Source organism: Vespa crabro, chromosome 1, assembly GCF_910589235.1.
Source record: "Vespa crabro chromosome 1, iyVesCrab1.2, whole genome shotgun sequence".
NCBI lineage: Eukaryota > Metazoa > Arthropoda > Insecta > Hymenoptera > Vespidae > Vespa > Vespa crabro.
The window spans coordinates 7,330,694-7,350,693 of NC_060955.1; the positions used below are offsets into that span (position 1 = coordinate 7,330,694).

Genomic DNA, 20,000 nt, shown 5'->3' on the forward strand with positions numbered 1-20,000 from the left:
TTATCGTTTTAAATTTTATTTAATACTTAGCTTATCTATATTTATCGTGTTCTTCCTGAAACAGGTCTTACCGTATTCCAAGGTCGAAATTTTTTTATACCTTCAAATGATGTTGCTACGCGAGAGAAAGCAAATTTACAAGTAATGTTCCAACACTTTGCCGAGATTTAAACGTGAAAAATCCGCTCGCTGATGCGGAAAGATTGGCTCAACATCATAATTTCAATGGAAACACACCGTTCCCAGAGTGTATAGCGATAACTAGTTGTCGCGTGAGAAAACTTCGTGAGACGGCATTGTATCATCGGTTTCATTGAACTTTCTCTCTCTCTCTCTCTCTCTCTGCCTGTTTGCCTGTCTATCTGTCTGTCTGTATGTATGTATATATGTATGTATGTATGTATGTATATATGTTTCACTCTCCTTCGTTTTTTTACATCCGTCTGGCTTGGCTCTCGTTTCGCGTATCTCTTCGTTACTTGGAAATTTTAAAGATAATGGGACGATGTTTTTGTGGAGTGCCAGCTGATTTTCTCGATTGTGTGTGTGTGCTCGTGTGTGTGTGTATGTTATATGTTAATAACTCCTTCATTTTATTCTCGGTAAAAGAGTAACCGTAGACGGTATTGTGACTTCTTATTAAATGCGAGATAATTTTTAACAGAGTAATCATAATATTATTTTAATCGTTTCTTTTTATACCTGGGATTTAACTCAATCGTTTATATATATATATATATATATATATATATATATATATATATATATATCTTTTTTTCTTTATTCCTGGGAAAGTAATAGAAAAGATTGAAGATCGTTTTGAAGAAAGATATCTTTCTTCGAATACTACCGACGTTTATGATATCGAACGATTTTACTCTAGTCCGTTGAATTTTCCTAAGATCTTTGCTAGATCTTCGGATATAAAAAAAAAAAAAAAAATAAAAAATAAAAAGAAAACAGGAAGAGGAAGAAAAATAAAATTCTTTTTATTCATCATCAGAAAAATTTCGAAAATATTTCTCAAAGATCGAGTAGGACGAATGATGGACGAACATTAAAGGAACACGGATAATAAATAGAGAAAATAAAGTAAATACGAAAGAGTGAATGGTGATGGGACGATGGAACGAATGAACTGCATAAATAAAAATCATGCCAACTGAAGGAAGATTTGATCCAGACCAAATCGAAGTTAGAAAAGAAGCGTGTTTCGGTGGTGCTCGTTCGGTTGGTCTTTCTTCCTTCGTTTTTTGCATACGAATGAGAATTCTCTCTCTCTCTCTCTCTCTCTCTCTCTCTCTCTCTCTCTCCTTCTTCTCTTAGTGAAAGGTGTACAGAAGAGTGATCGAAAGAGAAAGAGAGAGAGAGAGAGAAAGAGGAAGCTCCAGAGGGTTCCTTCGCGAGCATGAAAGTTGGTTAAAGCCGAGAGGAGTCGAACCAAGCCGAGCCAAGAAGCAGAACGGAAGGAAGGCTGCATTTATTAAACTGAGCGCAGACGTGCAGCACTATCTCTATCTCTTTTTCTCTCTCCCTCTCCCTCTCGCTCCCCCCCACCTCTTTCTCTCTCCCTCTCTCTCTTTCTCTCTTTCTCTTTTTCTCCTCTTCCTGGCGCACCCGCGACGATTTCGATGTGTGTCCCTAACTGTGTTTACCTGCGAGTTTGTGTGCGTGCGTAAAATAGTACCTCGATACCCTCTTCATCACCGTTCTTTTCTCTTTCTCTTTCCCCTTCTTTCTTTTTTCTTTTTTTTTTACTTTTTTTTTTTTTACTTCTTTTTCTTCCATTCCATCTATCTCCCTCACACTACCATCTTTCCTTAACGCGCGCAACGAGCAACGTACTATGTACATATATATACGTACATGCATACATATATATATATATATATACATATATACGTACATACATATATACATACCATGCATACCACCCCCTCCATTCTTTCCAACGAGTTCCATCTTCTCACGAAGTCGTTCGAAATTGAATGCCGGCGGTCGACTCGACGGTTCGACTCCTGCCTCTTCAACTTTTACGTTTTCTCTTTCTTCATCTTTTTCTTCTAGTTCTTTTTCTTTTTCTTTCTCTCTTTTTTTTTCTTATTCTTTCGACTCTGGTGTTTTGAATACGCTTTAAAAAAAATCCCCATAAAAAAGGTTCTATTAATTGACGAAAATCGAACGTAATTTCTTATCTTTTTTTTTTTTTAAGAGCGTATCTTATCTCTTCTTCAATTGAATTTTTGTTTTCATAGTAGATTTATCATTTTGTTTAATCGTAAGAGGAGTCACATAGTTCATGGTGTATTTCTCACAGTGTAATCCTAGATAATTCTCTTAACCCTTCCAAGAGAATTTCCGCGTTATCGTCGAGAAATGGTCCAGCCGCAGCAGCAACAGCAGCATCCCTGGCTTTGGCCTGCGATACATGGCCACACGATCGACCGTTCCAAACTATTCGTCGAAGGCTTCGTTTAATCGTTTGCCAGACTGGAGATACCGAATCGTATTGTTCGATTATAACGAGCACTTGGCATACCAGAGCTATTGGAAATACAATAGCAAGGAGAGATTCAAAGCTCGAGGGTATCTTTCGCTTTGTCCGATGCGTTACCATCGTTAATTTCGTTTTACATTAGGGTTGTTCAACGTTGCTTTGAACAACATTACTTATAGATTTTCTCGAAAACGAGATCTGTTCCTTTTTATTATACAAAAAAAAAAAAAAAAAAAAAAAAAAAAAAAAAAAAAAAAAAAAAAGAGCGAAGTAGTAGATGTCTCTATTTACCAAAAGAAAATCTAAGGAATGAGGTATATAAATCAGTTATTTCAAAATTTATTACTTAATAAATCGCACGGTCACGTCCAATCTTGAAATCAACGATATATACCCGACGAATCGATTTTGTAACGTAACCTCTTGAAGCGCATATTGCCTCGCTATAAATTACCACGGTGATTGCTTCGACATAAGCCCTGCTTAGAGGTTTAAAGTTCCCATTTCGAGAGAATTAAACACGTTGGTTAGTAATACGAGGTCCTCTTGAAAACGTTCAAGAAACTAGAAGAGCGTTCTAATTTTAGTCGATACTTTTAATCTTACATCGTAACGAGGACGAAATAAATAAGGCATTTAATATATACAAATGAAAAGTTATTAACCAAGAATAATTATTTCTTATAACGATCTAATATATAACAGTGTTGAACTATCGTTCAACGTGAATATAATCAGAGAGAACGAGGCAGGCATCCTTCGTCAAAAAGTTCAAACGAGCATCGAACCGAAAATTGACCCCAGGCCGATTGGTTCGGACGTTTGATAGTCTACGCATATGAGGGTGGTCTCGCGAGAGGGGTGGAAAACAATTAATCAACGGTATACGGTTTCCCCATTTGCACGGTTCGACGAACGATGCGAGAGAGAAAGAGAGAGAGAGAGAGAGAAGTATAGTAAATGAAGGATTAGAAAGAGAGGGAGGATAGAAGTAGGCGGTTGTGGGGTAAGAGGTGCAGCGTGACTGATTCATTATGAGACTGTAATTAAGTCCTGGATATTAGCATACCGACAACGTCGGCTTTAGCCCTCTCCAGTCGGCACCGACTGGAACGACTTGACCTGGCCCGAGGGCAAGGTGCTTCCTATGCTAACGAGATCGTCCCATGCACGCCGCTACATCCATGTTGGTAGCCCAGAAAAACTGTGCATTTACTTGCGCGATGTCGAGCGAATCCCCACCAACACCCATCCCATGCCAGAAACACCCATGCAGCCAACATTGCCACCCGTTATACGAGTTATACCGGTAGGACTATATTCCCGACCATTAGGAGCTGCTACCAGACGCGTATCTCTTAATTAGCCGGCGAAATCCACTCTGGAGGCGCCACCGCACGAAAATCGTACCGTTATCAATTCACCCCCTCGACCACTACGAACTTCTACGGTCAACTCTGTCTACTCGGCTTTTTTTTTATGTATTTATTTTTCTTTTTTTTTCAATTTTTTTATTTTCTCTCTAGGGTTACCAGATTCTCTCTCTTTTTCTCTCTCGAAACGTATGCATGAAGGACTTAAAAATGATCACAACTTTGATTTTTTTTCACAACGAAAAATAAAGGTCTCCGGGATTAACGACTCTATTTTATTGATCATTGTTATGTTCAATCACAAACTATTTTGTTTTTCTATCTCTTAATTAATAGCTCTGCAACTCTTGTCGTACGTGATACGTACATATATATCTGTTTGTCTGTCTGTCTCTGTGTGTGTGTATGCGGCGTGTACGTATGTGTGTGAATTGCACGTATCTGACTCTTCTGTGTGTACGAGTACTTGGTACCAAGCTGACTCCGCGTCGATGGAATCAAGAGTTCTCGCGAAACGTGTTTTTCCATCGATGAGGGCGACGTTATTGGGCTATCGGAAAAATTTTGCCGGCGTTCTACTTCCACTTCGTCGTGGTATCAAGAAGTTAAAACGATCCCTCATAAAAATCCATCGTTCGGCCAAGTTTCACCGAGTAGTTATCTAAAAGTCCGCAAGGACCATCGTTCTCTTCCATCTTGTTCTTTCCCTTTCTCTCTTTCTCTTTCTCTCTTTTACTGAGTCGCAGCGTGATCTTCTTGCCAGTGGCGAGTAAAAAGATTTATTTGCTCGACATTACGAGGACGAACGAAGCAACGAAATTTGCGGAAAGAAGGCAAAACTTTTACTCCTCTCTTCTTGTTTCTTCTTTTTCTCTTTTTCTTTTTTTCTGTTTTATTACTTATTTCCTTTCTTGTTCTCTCTCATCTCCCTCCCAACCTTCTCTCTCTCTCTCTCTCTCTCTCTAGTTTTCGTTCTCGTCATCGTCGTCTCGTCGATCGATTAACAATCCCCCTCCCCCTTGTACTCCCTCACCAATCTTACGAAATAAGATTAATCAAACCGCGATTTTCCGTCCGCTTTTCAGCACGCTGAGGTGGAGGATGGAGGAGTTGGAGACGCTGGAGAGCACAGAGTGCCCGGAGTGTCCCGGGCCACCCCCTGAGTTCCGATTGCCACCACCCCCTCGACCACCTTTCCTCACCGAAGGTACCTTCTGTTCGGAGGCGCCCCTAGCCGAGCTCGAAGACTGTGTTGCCATTCCGGTAAGTACTCTTTATCGATGGGGGTTTTCGTTATTATTGTCGCCGTTCTTTCTCATTAACCACGCTTATCAAGACTTTTTCTTTCCACGATTTATATTTAAATTTTGTAATGCTCGTGAAAATCCTATAAAAGGAAGAAAAGAGAAATATTTTTAAACGAATCGATGAAATATCTAAGCAATCAATTCGAAGTTATAGACGAACGAGTTTAGAGAGAAAGAAATTATCTGATTTTATCGATTAGCATCGTTTTATTCAATAGAATTCTAATATTATCATATTAAATCTTTTAAACGACAGTAACTTTTTAAAGGGTGTTAATATTATACATATCCGTTGAGATTTTTATTAGCAATGAGATTAAGAAGGAAAGAAGTGGGTAAGTGTCCAATTACTTGAAAAAGGAAGAAAAAGAAAAAAAGGAGCTTTACAAATTTTATATTTTGAGAAATCTTTTTGAATGATGTATATATATATATATATATATATATATATATATATATAAAACTCAAGATTAATTCACTTCTCTTTCTCACCCCTCCCCCGAATCGTACGACGTCTCTTAACGTCGAAACTTTTCTCCAGATCGGCAAATCGCCTTTGCCCGTCGGCGTGTGCGATTTGTTAATACTCGATGTAGTTCTAAAACATGGTGGGGGAAGTAGATAGGGAGGAAAAGGTTTCGATGTAACATAGTTCGCGCGCTATGCCGTCCGCGTAGACTCGTCGGACGCTCCTCTACCGGCTTATATCGATTTCTCTCGGTCGATGCTCCAGGCAGACGAGTTATATCTTCTCCCGTTTTCTCTCTTTCTCTTTCTCTCTGTCCTTATCCCACCTTCTCTCTTTCCCGTATCAACGGACGGAGTATTTGCCCGTGGTATTCGGGTATTCATGAGCAGGTACATACGAGAATCCGAAGATCAACGATGCAAGCCACCTGGGAATACTGAAATTCGAAGAAAGAGCGATAGAGATGCAGGAGTTGAGTGTGTTTTTGCGTGCGCGAGAGCGTGCGCTGAGTGTGTGTGTGTGTGTGTATGTGTGTAAGTTAGCGTCTATCTAGTCTAGCTGGGAACAAACGGAAAAGGACTTCGAGTTACCTAATAAATCGTATCATCTCAGCGTGTTCAACTGGAAACCATGGCAATTGTAATGCGGCAAGAATTCGATGGATCGCTTCCGTGCCACCGAACGGACTATTATAATACGAAGTTTTAGTTTTGGAATTCCGCTCGTGACTACAATACGTTTGAATCCTTTTTCTCTCGCTCGCGCGCTCTCTCTCTCTCTCTCTCTCTCTCTCTCTCTCTCTCTCTCTCTCTCTCTCTCTCTCTCTCTCTCTATCTATCTATCTATCTATCTATCTATCTATCTATCTATGTCTTTTTCTTCGTTCAATCCTTTATCCAGAAATTATCATAACTCGTCATAGAATTCAGCCCTCTCTCCCTTTTCTTGACTGTCCTACGAGATATCACTAGCTATCTAATGTTCACAAAGCTTTCTTATTCTCTTATTCATCGAAAGATAAAATATCTCTTAAAGATTTCGTAAAATTAGAAGAAAATAATTGAAGTAGGTTTATCGTCGTTGATTTCGATCTTTGACTTTTTTTCTTCCAAAATGTATTCCTTCGTCTTCTTCATTTTTTTTTTTTTTTTAATATTTCCTTCGAATAATCATCCCTAGAAGAAGGGAGTCAAGAGAAAAGAAAGAATCTTTTCTTTTCGTAGGTAAAGTCTAAAATATAAAGTCGAAGAAAACGTTCTTATCGGTTAATAAGTCTGTGCATTCTTACGTATATTTCACGTGTATATATGTGTGTGTGTTGGTTTGTTTGTTTGTTTGTATTTATCTATAATTGGTCGAAAGAAGTAAATAGCTGCCAATGAGAATATCGTTCGTTTTATCGGTCAGTTCGATGAAAATGGAACGGTTAGGCCGATCGATCGAAATTTCGATCGATACTCGAAACAGGTGGCGGAGAAGAAACGATAGAAAGGAATAGAAAAGAAAATGGAGATAGAGGGATTCGGGGATGGGGTGAAGAGTGTAGGAGTGTTGAGAGGGGAAGCTCAAGCAATCTACCGTTTCTCGATTCGCATCGAAAGAACTCGATGGATTCTAGAGCTTCTTCTCTTCACCCAGTTTCAACGAAGAACCGGCATCTCTTGAATTCAATAAAATGAGAGAAAGAAATAAAGAGAGAGAAAGAGAAAAGAAGGAAAGAAAAAGAAGAAAAAAGGAATATAGAAAGAAAGAAAGAGAGAGAGAGAGAGAGAGAGAGAGAGAGAGAGAGAGAAAATGGGACCAGCGTCGTTCACCTACGTTAATCGCCAAAGCATCGTTTACCTTCTCCAATGTAGAAATCTTCATTAACGGGAAAAAGGGCTCGTATATTTCGATCTGTACGATCGTCTTTATCTCTATTTATCTCTTTTATTTCTATCTTCTTTTAATTCTTTTTTTTCTCTTCTTCAATCTTAATCCTTTTCGATCTTAACGAATCGTATCTCGTCTTAAAACATTCATGTATACTTTGGAAACGTATGTATATGTTGGTTGCGTTTTCTTGCTTCTTCGAATTTAAGGATTCACTTCGATTGGAAATTTCGAATGAACCAACGCCGCGTTCTTTTTTTTTTTTTTTTTTTTTTAACGACACTTACTTAAGTAACATAAAAAAAGAAAAGATGAAAAAGAAAGAAAAAGATTTCTTAAACAAGTCAGAATTGTTGGGGATTGCCTTTAGGATTCAGGATTAAAAAGGAAAAAACGATTCAACGGATGCATTTGTATAATCGAATTTTTTGCAAGATTCTAAAAGTTCCGAACTCTTAGTGTGATCTGTTTAAAAAAAAAAAAAAAAAAAAAAAAAAAGAAAGAAAGAAACCAGGACTCGTAAGTTAAACAAGAAAAGAATGAAAAAGAAAGAGGAAAGAAGTGAGAGAGAGAGAGAGAGAGAGAGAGAGAGAGAGAGAGAGAGAGAGAGAGAGACAGTTAACAACATGAAGCTAGAATTGGAAAAGAATTCCGATTAGAGAGTAGGACGCGTGATCTTTTTGCGTGGAACATCGAGGACAACTTCTCTCACGTACGATAACTTACGAATAAGTTTCAGTCTTAACAGTCCTTTAAAATTTTTTCTACGTTTTTCCCTCGTGAAACGATGAAACGATACATTTCATATACGAATAAATCCCTATTGCTAATCGATCGATGGATAATTACTATCTATCTATCTATACATTTATTCCAATTTAGTTCAACAATTCTTTTTATTTTTTGCCTTCCATTAATAGTAAGCGGTGGAGAATCTAACATAATTAAATATATACGATACGAATAAATAAATTCTTTTCTCCTTTCATTAACACATTTCTCGCAGTTGATAAAATTGAATTATATGATTAATATTATAGATAATTGTTTTACTTAACATACTAAAATGTAAACAAAGAAACTTTCCCCGACCAAAGGGATTAAACACAGAGAGAAATGGAAAGAAATGAGAAGAGAGATGGAGGAGTAGCAGCAGCAGGAGCAGCTGCAGCAGCAGTAGCAGTACCAGCAGTAGTAGTAGTTGTAGTACCTACAGGATTTTGATGTATAGAGTTTTCGGTGTAGGGGTGATGTGGAGATGTTAAAAAAGTGTATTTACTTTGACGGGCGCCATCCTTCCGTCGGTATCGTTTCTCTCTCTCTTTCTCTCTCTCTTTCTCTCTCTCTCTCTCTCTCGTGCTTCTCCAACATCCTCTATCTGTTCCTCTTCTTATCCCACCTCAGTATTCTCCCTCTTTGAACCAAACATGACGAACAAGTAGAGATACAAAAACTGTAGGTGCCTATTAATAGAGAACACGTGTCTCTCTCACGCGGCTCGACGTGCATGTATATACCAACGGAGTCATTATCGCTCGACGATTTTACATCATTACGCGTAATTGGAGACCCTCCCAACTACGAGAACGACGACGACGACGACAACGACAACGACAACGACACCGACAACGTCGCGTTCCATTCCGTTCTTCGACCGACACTCCACTTTTCGCGACGTGCTCCACCTCTTCCTTTCTTTTGCGCGGATCCACGCCTTGTCTCGTTTCTCTTTCTCTCTTTCTCTTTCGTCCCTCTCTTTTATTTTTCTCCTCTCTATCTCTTTCTCTTTATCTTTCTGCCTCGTAGTATGACGACAACGAAAGGAAAAAAGAAACGAACCGCTCTCTTATTCGTAATAATTAAAAAAGTCTCTGGGCCTCGTCCCGCGTGAAAATCGTACTTGGTCCGTCTGGGATCTCTTTGTAAAGGATTATTTTTTTAAGAGTCGTGTAAAATTTCAAAATATAATTGTTTCGAAATGTTCTTCGTACCTCCTGACGTAGTAAGTATTATCCTTTTATTTTTTCAACGAGTTACATTCAGCTCCTTTGTTTATTTATTCTTTTTTTTTTCTTTGTCTTTTTCTTCTTTTTTCGGCTTAACTATATTATATATTTCATTCCTAAATGTAAGTCGTTTAACTAGTTATGCGGGTGGGGGTGTAAAACAGCTTGATTAAAATAATTTGCACATTGCATGATTCATGATTCTTTTTTTTTTTTTGTAATGATAGAATTGGAAATGTACTTTCAAATCTACCGTTTATTTTACTTTTCGAGATTTCAAAGAATATACAGTATCCTTTTGGAGTCAAAATTATTCATACTGTACAAATGACGGCTTTTCAAAGTGTCTGGAGATGTAATGTACAACTTGAAATTATTTTGAGATGTGTACACAACAATTAGAGTTAATCATAGATCAGTAAACGTATTTTCTGTGTTTAACTATCGTTCGGTATTATTAATTATCATCGAATATCAATTTCATTTGTTTCATTTATTTCGAACTATGAGAATTTAAACGGAAAAAAATGTTTTGTTTTTGTTAGTATCTTTAAACGGCAAAAGAACAAACAATGAATGGTAAAGCAATATTGAAATTTAACACCTATTCATGAATCAGCAACGTGTTTGGTACGAGAATAACGCTTCGAATCCGGGAAGTGAGCTTAACCAAAATCCGCGTTAATTCCACTTAAATTCACGTAATCCCGCATTAAAGCTAATCGATCTCGAATTCATGCACCCGCTATATGAGGAGCCGCTACCGTGTATAATTACACTTCGCGTCGCCATTATGAGAGATTTTAATACACCTCGACCCATTGGAATATTATGAGTACGCTTGAACGAGCGAAATCTTAATAATTACCTAATATTCTAATGGATAAGACGCGCGCTCATACTCCTCTGTTACCAACAGCAGCAGCAGCAGCAGCAGTAGCAGCAGCAGAGGAGCAGCACCTACTAACTAAAACGCGTATACATTTATATAGATTCACAAACACGTGGTATGGTTTCTATAACGTTTACACATATACATAGAAAATCTAAGAGTATATACACGAAGATATCTCTAAGAGATATATTTAACGGAGCGCATGCAAATCCCTGTGTGCTTCGAAGGAAATCCCTCGTGGTTTTTGTGTCCTCTCATCTGGCTTTACGGGGCGTTAAATGCATCGGGCGTCCTTAATTGAATTCTCTCTCTCTCTTTCTCTCTCTTTCTCTCTCTCTCTCTCTCTCTCTCTCTATCTCTATCTATCTATCTATCTATCTATCTATGTATCTATCTCTTTTTAAACGGTACCGCGGTAACTACCAAAATGGAGTAAACATCTTGAGTTGTTCTTTTCAAGTAAGAAAAAGATGACAACGGAATAGTGGCCAATAGAAATAGGGAAGAGAAGAGAAGAGAAGAGAAGAGAAGAGAAGAGAAGAGAAGAGAAGAGAAGAGAAGAGAAGAGAAGAGAAGAGAAAAGTGGCGTGGAGAAGTGAAGAGAGAGAAATACGAAGAATTAGAGCGATAAAAGTGCCTTTTTGCTCTCGATTTAACGACTCATAGCGAAAATAGTGGCGGTCGCTTCACGCAGTCTATCTTTTTCTATCTCTCTATCTGTCTCTCTGTATTTCTCTCTCTCTCTCTCTCTCTCTCTCTCTCTCCTTTTTTTTCTTCTTTTTTTTTCCTCTCTTTTTTTTGCGCGCGTTCATTTAACAACTCGCACCTCGTGAAACTCGAGACTGCCGAGATTTTATTACAAAAGGAATACTCGCCTTTACGGTTGGCAAGCGATAAAACGGCGCGTTACTTTCGTGTCGATAATCGTGTCGCGTTAACGCGAATCCCCCTTAACGACGTACAGGTTTTCTAAAGATCTTCGACAATTAGGTTGTTTGGCACGAGTAATTTGATCGTTACATCTATGCACACGTAGTTACCTATCTGCTTACAACCTACACGTATTAGTTGAGGATATCGTTACGATTAACTTATTTGATCGATGATACTGATAATAAGTTCTTTGTGCTTTTACATAGAAATATCCGATTAAACGTTTTCTGAGATTTCTTTAAAGGATGAGAGATCCATCAGAAGAGGAGAGAGAGAGAGAGAAAGAGAGAGAGAAAGAGAAAGATTGAAACCTAAAACAGACTTTTTTCTATTTTTCGACATCAAAGTACTTTTGCAATAATATACATTGAACGAGGTTTATCATGATGAATCTTCTCTTCTATTCGAAAATAACAAATATTTAGAGGAACAGAGAGAGGTATGCAGAGAAGAGTTATATATTACATGTTCTTCAAGGCGCATGCGTATAAAATAATGCGTGTTGTGCTGACGAAAAAAGAAAAAAAAAATGGTCCTCGCTTCTTCTGGTGGTGGTAACGCGGGGGCAACCGTCCCTCGTGGTTTCAGAGAGAAAACAATTTACGAGCTGAGGTTACGAGCAAGGAAAGCACACCGCTCTCAAAGAGAAGAGAGCCCAAGATAAAGAGAATGTTCTAGGATGTCGGGGAGGGTGGCAAGAAAGGGAGGAGTAATTAAAAAGCACTGAGCGGATATAGAGTTTCTGTATGTCTTCTTCTCGAGTTTATTAGACAGCACCTGCAGGCTTATACATTGTTTATTAAAAACCATCTCCACTTTATTCCACGACATTCCATATCTTATATTTCTGCTTTTTAGTGTAGCAAAATAAATAGATTATATATAGAGATATAAGTATATATTTATACGTACATACATATATATATATATATATATATATACACATATATTTTTACAAATTTAATTTGCATGGATTTGTAATTTTTAAGATGTTAAACGAAAGCACCACACGTGGACGATAAATTGTCATTAAAGGATAATTAATTCGATCTTCGTATTTTACCTTTCTGTTTCTTCATCTCATAAAATCAAACATAATAGGTAAATGTTTTCCGGGTGAATATGTGTTACATCCCCTAATCTGTGCCTGCCTACTTACAATTAGAAGATAGGAACAATGGTAAAGGCAACTCAAATCGAAACGAACCCGTGGCAAGACAATTCGATCTGGCTCTCGTTTCCGTTTAACTCGAAACGGCAAAAGTTTAGATTAAGTCGACGGGTATAATGCGACAAGTGTTGGCAATTGGACAAGTTTAGATTTGAATTACAGTACCGTTCTCCGATACACCTACTACGTACACCTAGTACACATTCTCAACCATCATCCACCTCACGAGATGTATCTTTCTTCTTCTTTTCGCGTTCTCCCTGAGATTCTTTTTCTCTCTCTCTTTTTGTCTCTTTGTCTCAATCACTCGTTTTAAATTACATCGAGCATTTCGTGTACTAATTCTATGAAAAATAAAAGAGATCAATTTAAAATATTTTTTTATCAAAATAATATTTCTATTCGTTCGTTTGCCCGTTCATGTTCGAGAAAAAAAAAGAACTCAAAAAAGTGCCAACTTTTGATTATTTTCTTTACGTGATAATTCACTCGTTAAAAGTAAGATATAAAGAAAAACAGAAAGAGAAGGGGGAGAGAAAGAGAGAATGAGAGAAAAAGAGGGGAAGAAATAGAAAGGAATCTACCATTATTGCGTACAAATCTCCGTATAATCACTGTAAGATTATCCCTCTATTTGTTCCCCTTGTTGGACGCCTTTACGCTTACTTTTCGGGGTTATCCGGCACACAGTCTTGTTCGTCTTTCATTTTGGGGGTGGAAAAGACGGTAACCGATCGTAAAAGAAAGAGAGAGAGAGAGAGAGAGAGAGAGAGAGAGAGAGAGAGAATATGTAGTATGGTGAAGAATTCGTAGAGAAGGGAGGACTATGGGGGAAAAAGAGAGAATCTAAATGAAAAAAGAAAGAGAGAAAGATAGATAGAGTGATACAGTAAGAGTAGTGAAAAGAAAAGGCGAGGAAGAGACCAAGCAGTGATACGTTTTTGCAACGGTGTGAGAAAAAAAGAAAAAGAGGAATATATATATATATGTAGAGAGAGAGAGAGAGAGAGAGAGAGAGAGAGAGAGAGAGAGAGAGAGAGAGAGAGACTCTATTATGCCGGGGAATCCGCTTTGTTTCTGCCGACGCTCACACCGGGTGCAGTGGAAAAGAGTAAAGAGAGAATGAATTCGAAAGTATACGAAAGAAAAAGAGAGAGAGAGAGAGAGAGAGAGAGAGAGAGAGAGAGAGAGAGAGAGAGAGAGAGAGAGAGAGAGAGAAGGTAATGGTGGAAGAGGAAAAAGAGAGAGAAAGAGAGAAGGAAAGAAGGAAAAACTCATCGTCGTCCGTCGTCGTCGTCGTCGTCGTCGTCGTCGTCGTCGTCGTTGTTGTATATAGTCCGCGCGTAGTTTTGTCGTAGTTTGCGCTGCCCGAAGCGTACGACTGAAAAATGAAGGAAACAGAAGAAAGATACAACCGCTATCTTGCGCAAAAGCGACGTTCTTTCTCGCCAAACTAAAGGACAGACTTAGAAGAGGTGTGCCGGTAAACCCGGGAACGGTTTAGTTAATTACGTTTGAAAACGATGCTTTTCTTCACGAATATTATTTCCCGACGCATCAACGCTTCTATTTTCTTTCCCTTTTCATTTCTTTTCTTTTCTTTATTTTACTTTGTTTTTTAATTGTTTTTCCATTCCCTCGCCCCTTTCTTTCATATCTTTCTCCCCCCCCCCCTCGCCCCGCCCCCCGTCTAAGTTTGCTCGATTCGTAATTAAAAAAAACGCGCGTTGTATTCTTCCATTTCTTTTTTAACGATTTTTTTTTGTTCACTCGTTTTTATCTTTTATATTATTTATTTTATTTTCATTTTTTCTTCTTCTTTTTATTGTGATCATTTAATTAGTTACGTGATTTTTTTTATCGATATCCTAACAATTATTTTTAATCGAACGATCTTTCTTTCGTCCTTCAATATTTTTCTGATCTTTTCATACAGTTATATAAGTTTTTTTTTTTTTTTTTTTTTTTTTTTAGGAACGAAAACATCATTTGATTGTACCGTTGTTAATCGTCACGATATAAACGCTTTCTAAGAAAACATGCAGCGTCAGTAACCGTTTCCTAATATGTCGTTCGATGGATCGACACCGCTAATAAACCGGTCACGTACTACATATGTTGGTATGTCGCTGATCGTCGTAAAACGAGTTCGCGTAAAGTGATCGCATAATATTGGTTGAAAGATAAAATAACTTTGTCTTTTTTTATTTAAACAAATTTTATAATGTTTAATAATATTATTTTTTTTTTTTGTTAAGATCGATCAAATCAATACTTTTTTTTTGCCGATATTTTTTCTTCGAAACATATTTAAATACGATAATGATCGAATGCGCGAAATTGTTAAGTCTAATTGTACGAAGAAAATAATGCCTGAATAAAATAAGAATAATGCTTCCGTGACAGGAAAACGTGTGTGTGTGTGTGTGTGTGTGTGTGTATGCGTGCGTGTTCTCTCTCTCTCTCTCTCTCTCTCTCTCTTTCTCATAATATATCAAAAGACATGAACACACATTTCACGTTTAGATCACGATTTACAAGATTATTTTTATCCGAACCACGTAAATCTAAGGTCGGTAGGATCCTTTGATGTTATCTTACTATGGTCCAACATCCTCCGATCCTCTAAACATTCCTCTTACGTTTCCTCAACACAGACGGCTACGTACGTTTTCCGTACGATAAAAGAAAATCGTAGAGATAAACCGCATCGGCGCTTTCTTTCGTAGCTTCTATGTGTGCGGATTTTGCTGCGATTTGTTTCTCCTTTCTCAGGGAAAGAAGTGCATTTTTGTTACGTTATATCGTATAAAGAAAAATTGAAAGAGAGACAGAGAGAAAGAGATAGATAGATAGATAGATAGATAGATAGATAGATAGATAGATAGATAGATAGAGAGATAGATAGAGAGAAAGCACATACGTCGCATAGAATATCATATCGGCAACGAAGATTTTTTGACGTCCGTGTTTTCCGCATCAAAGAGCCAATTTCGATGCGGCAACAAAATTTGACGCGTTTGCTATTATGTTTTATTATTTTCTTTGATTCTTCGTATTTGCAATTCACGTTAACCCGTACCACCTCCCTTCGTACCTAAAGAAAAATTTTTCTTTAACGTAACAATAACGTAATCGTAACGTAAACAATATATCATATTTTTCTACGTGTATACTTTACGCGTTTAAGATTGATTTTAAATTAAATTTCTAGCAAAAATTATTATCGATCGAGAAATAACATTAATTGATCATCAATGGATTTAAATAAAGCATAGGAAAACACGAAGTATGTCTAAGTTCTTTGTCAAAGTATTAAATGGAATATTATAAAGATCGATCGTGGTATTTACCAGTAATTTCCATAATGACATTGCATACGTTAAAGTGTATCGTACGCGTAATACATGCCGACCTCGTTAATAACCATTATCTTCGAAAAGCAGGGCCGGATGTGGTATCGATTCCTTGCTTTTCTAAAGCGATAATAATTTAAACGATTTTAATCAATATCGATTTTCTATTTCCGATCTCCGTGAACGTTCGAGGAAAGCGAATAAGAGATAATCGACCATTCCCCTTTTCGGTCAATGAAAATCAACGAATGCTACGAACGTTAATGACGAAAATAAATTTTCCAGACTAACGCCTCCTTCTCGGTGGTAGAACAAGATTCGCCCACGTATTCCCGTCGATACATTGCTGAATTACAACATGTTAAACCGGTTCACACTTCTCTCTTTTCGAAAATATATATTCTATCCGAGAAAGGATCGCGTGTCAACGACTCACGTTCGATCTTCTTTCTCGATCGTATTCTCTTTCTTTCTCTCTCTCTCTCTCTCTCTCTCTCTCTCTCTCTCTCTCTCTCTCTCTCTCTCTCTCTCGCAAATTAATAACACGCTAACAGAAATTTCGTATAATTTCATATCACATTTGATCACTAATCAAATATATATATTCGTAATATTATACTCATCGACATATCGAGTATACCGAACTAGCATAATTTATCTAAGGGATTATATTCTTGAGATCACATAGATTCTCCATTATATAAGAGGATGCGCTTTTATAGAATATACGTACAAAGAAGTATTTGAATACATCGTGAAACGCATCGATTCTCTTTCTCGTTAATGAAAGAGAGAGAGAGAGAGAGAGAGAGAGAGAGAGAGAGAGAGAGAGAGAGAGAGAGAGAGAGAGAGAGAGGAGAGAGAGAGAGAGAGAGAGAGAGAGAGAGAGAGAGAGAGAGAGAGAAATCCCATTGGATTTTTGATCTAATCGACAGCGACCACCATCCGGTCATCCAACGGAGAGCAGCTTATGCCAGTTCCGATGATTTCAGCGTATCGCGATTATACGTGTCCGTTATATGTTCGGATTAAAGACGATATTGAGTCCTCGTTATCGACTCTCTCGTTATCGGTCAATAATACAAATCAGAAACAGACTATGCCATAGAACTAACTTTCTCTCAATTATTAATTCATTTAATCACGGTATATAAATGCTTTTGAAATCTCCAATGCCTACGTCTGATACAAAAAAATCAAAGTGTTACTAATGTACTTAATGTACTAATGTACTAATGTACAATAACAAAATGTACTAATTAAAAATATTTCGAATGATATTTACTAAACGGAATATAAACAATCTTAATAAATATCTAAAATATCGAGTTAATATTTATGTAATAAAATTTATTCATTGATCATTTTTATTATATTACGTATTTATCATTCAACGATATCTTTTTCTTTTTATTATTCAATTTCAATCCTCTTTTAAATATTCTTTTTATTACTCAGCATATTGGATTCGGTGTGATATATAAACTATGCATTCTATCCGAAATGCGTCGTTTGTAATAATAACGTTGAAACGTGGCGAGACACGCGATATCCAGGAAAATAATAATAGTACGCTCTTCGTTATTCGTATCGTATATTTTTTTCATTCCCATGCGGCGTAACATCGATCACCTATCATCAAGAAGCAAATATTTCATCAACTTGATATACGATTTTCGCACATTTGATAGTTTTGTCGTAGAATCCGTAGAAAATATATATATATATATATATATATATATATATATATATATATATATATATATATACGAAAGACCTAGGTAATTCATTTTCATAAGCTTAAGCAAAATCTCTTCTATATTATCATATTATCGTAAATTTTCAATTTTATCAAATATACATTGTCGAGTGGACATCCGTCTGTTATAATATTTTAAAACTTTAATCTCGAACGGACAAATGTGCATCTTTATATATTATTACATCGACGTGTTACATTACCAAGATACATTTTTTATCCACTTAACACCTATATGACCTCTCCTCGTGTCATACATTTATAATGAGGTAACGGAGACATCATTTTATACGACAAGGTGTTAAACAAGACGAGATATAAAAGATTGCTCTTTTTATGATCGTTTGACGTAAAGATTGTTTGATATAAAGATTATAAAGAATTTTTTTTTTTTTTTTTTTTTCTTTTAAATCAAATCATATGTTATCACAAATAACGAATTTGAAGTCGAAAAAAATTATGATAGTTTGACATAACGATTGTTTGATATAATGATTCAAATAGAATAAAATAAATATTTTTATACAAAAATTTTCTTTCTTTTTTTTTTTTTTTTTTTTTTTTTTTTTTTTAATCAAATACTTTAATATATGATAATGACTTCGAGCTTTGAAAAAGGATTAATGTTAAAAGGTAAGTCGAAGGAGAATAGGTGAGTCTACGGCGCGATTCAATTAGCCACTCTAATCTTCCGAGTTAGTCTCGAATCTAAATAAGGATCGAGAACGTTTATTAAAAGCTGCACGCGTGCCGTTCGCATTCTCACGTGCTAGCTAACTCGCTCGTTTGCTTGCTTGCTTACTTGCTCGAGGACGATGTTCAACGTTATCTCCGACGCATCTCGACCCTCCTCCTCCTTCTTATTCTCCTCTACCTCTTTTTACCTTTCTCCTCCTTTTTTTCTCTCTTTCATATATTTTGTCTCTCTCTCTCTCTCTCTCTCTCTCTCTCTCTCTCTCTCTCTCTCTCTCTCGTCTCGTACCTATAAAAGGTGTAAATCATACACGCTCGGACTCACGCTATGCGCGTGAGTTCGACGCGATATAGTTTCGTCCCGTAGGAAGGCTCCTCGTACAGCGGACGGGTTATCGTTCCGCATAAATCATCGGCTAACCCAGGGGTTTCATAGTCGTAACTGTGCACCCACTCGACGGCACTCATTCTTTCAAGAGTTACACCGATAGGGCGGTGTAAGAGAACGAGATGCTGCTACATCAGACCCGATAAGAATGAGAGATAGTGTCGAACATCGTTCGGGATTAGTTTAATAAATCCAAAACAGATATACTTGTTTTGTAACATTATTTTATTTCGTTTCTTCTCTACCAATTGAATCTCTCTTTATAATTGATAATTCATCGTAAACGTGCGAGACCGATGAGATTGCTTTTTATCTTCTCTTACACGTTTCGAATTATGCTTATTTCTTTTCTTTCATCATCATCTTCTTCTTCTTCTTATTTCTTTTTTTTTTCATCATTTATTTTTTTTTTTTCGATCGATCTGACGGATATTAACTCGTACGAAACAAGTTTTACATTCTCTTACTGATATATCAATAACTTATTATACATGACGTTTGTATAAATGTTACAAGCCCAGTTACATTTCGTCCCCTCTTTCTTTTCTCTCTAAGCGGTCATATTAGAAAGCTAGTATCAGTTTATCGAACAAGATATTGCTCGTTCTCGTTACACTCGATCGATCGTTCTAGTACGAATGTCATCACGTATAACGAACGTTAACTCGGTCACGAATAGATTTATGTTACTCTACGATTAGTACAATCTAACTGTATGTCGTGTGGAAATATACACACGGTAGGTTGCCTGGTAGGAAATCGGGAGGAGTAGGAACCAAGAAAAAGTATTATACTATAGTATAGAGATAGCAGCGGTTATGTGCAAAATTACTCGCGCGTGACGTGCCGCGCGTCGAAGCGTACGATCCGCGTTCGTGATAACTAACGGTTTCTGATGATGAACGACTGTTGTTAAGATTGGTGGCGCCGACTTTACAAAATAATATTCGGCCATTTCTCTTCAAGCGTAAAAGACAACTTTAAATGAGCTTGGTTAATTTTAAACGGCGAATATTTATGAAAGAACACGTAAAAATCGCTAAGAAAATAATGGAATCAATTTTTTTAACATGTACAGATTACTTTTTGCAATTATCTATTTTATAATTAAAAAAAAAAATATATATATATATACGTCCAATTGTGTTTATATATTATTTTAATGAAAATAAATGGACGTGGAAAATAATACGAGTCAGAATTATTAGTTTCTCAAAGAAAGCACTCATAATGCGTATTAAATTTTATAATATGCAATGTACAATCGTGCATTTGATTTCC

At 36.9% G+C, this 20,000-nt stretch overlaps 1 protein-coding gene across 6 annotated transcripts in view; it reads left to right on the forward strand.

Moving 5' to 3' along the window:
- Positions 1 to 20,000, forward strand: part of LOC124431807 — a 404,139-nt gene that overhangs the window by 303,475 nt on the left and 80,664 nt on the right. For all 6 annotated transcript variants that reach the window (XM_046980118.1, XM_046980135.1, XM_046980130.1 and 3 more), the window contains one exon: positions 4,956 to 5,133. In XM_046980118.1, coding sequence (XP_046836074.1) covers positions 4,972 to 5,133 — 162 coding nt within the window. In that variant the 5' untranslated portion in view covers positions 4,956 to 4,971. The remainder of the gene's footprint in view (positions 1 to 4,955; positions 5,134 to 20,000) is intronic.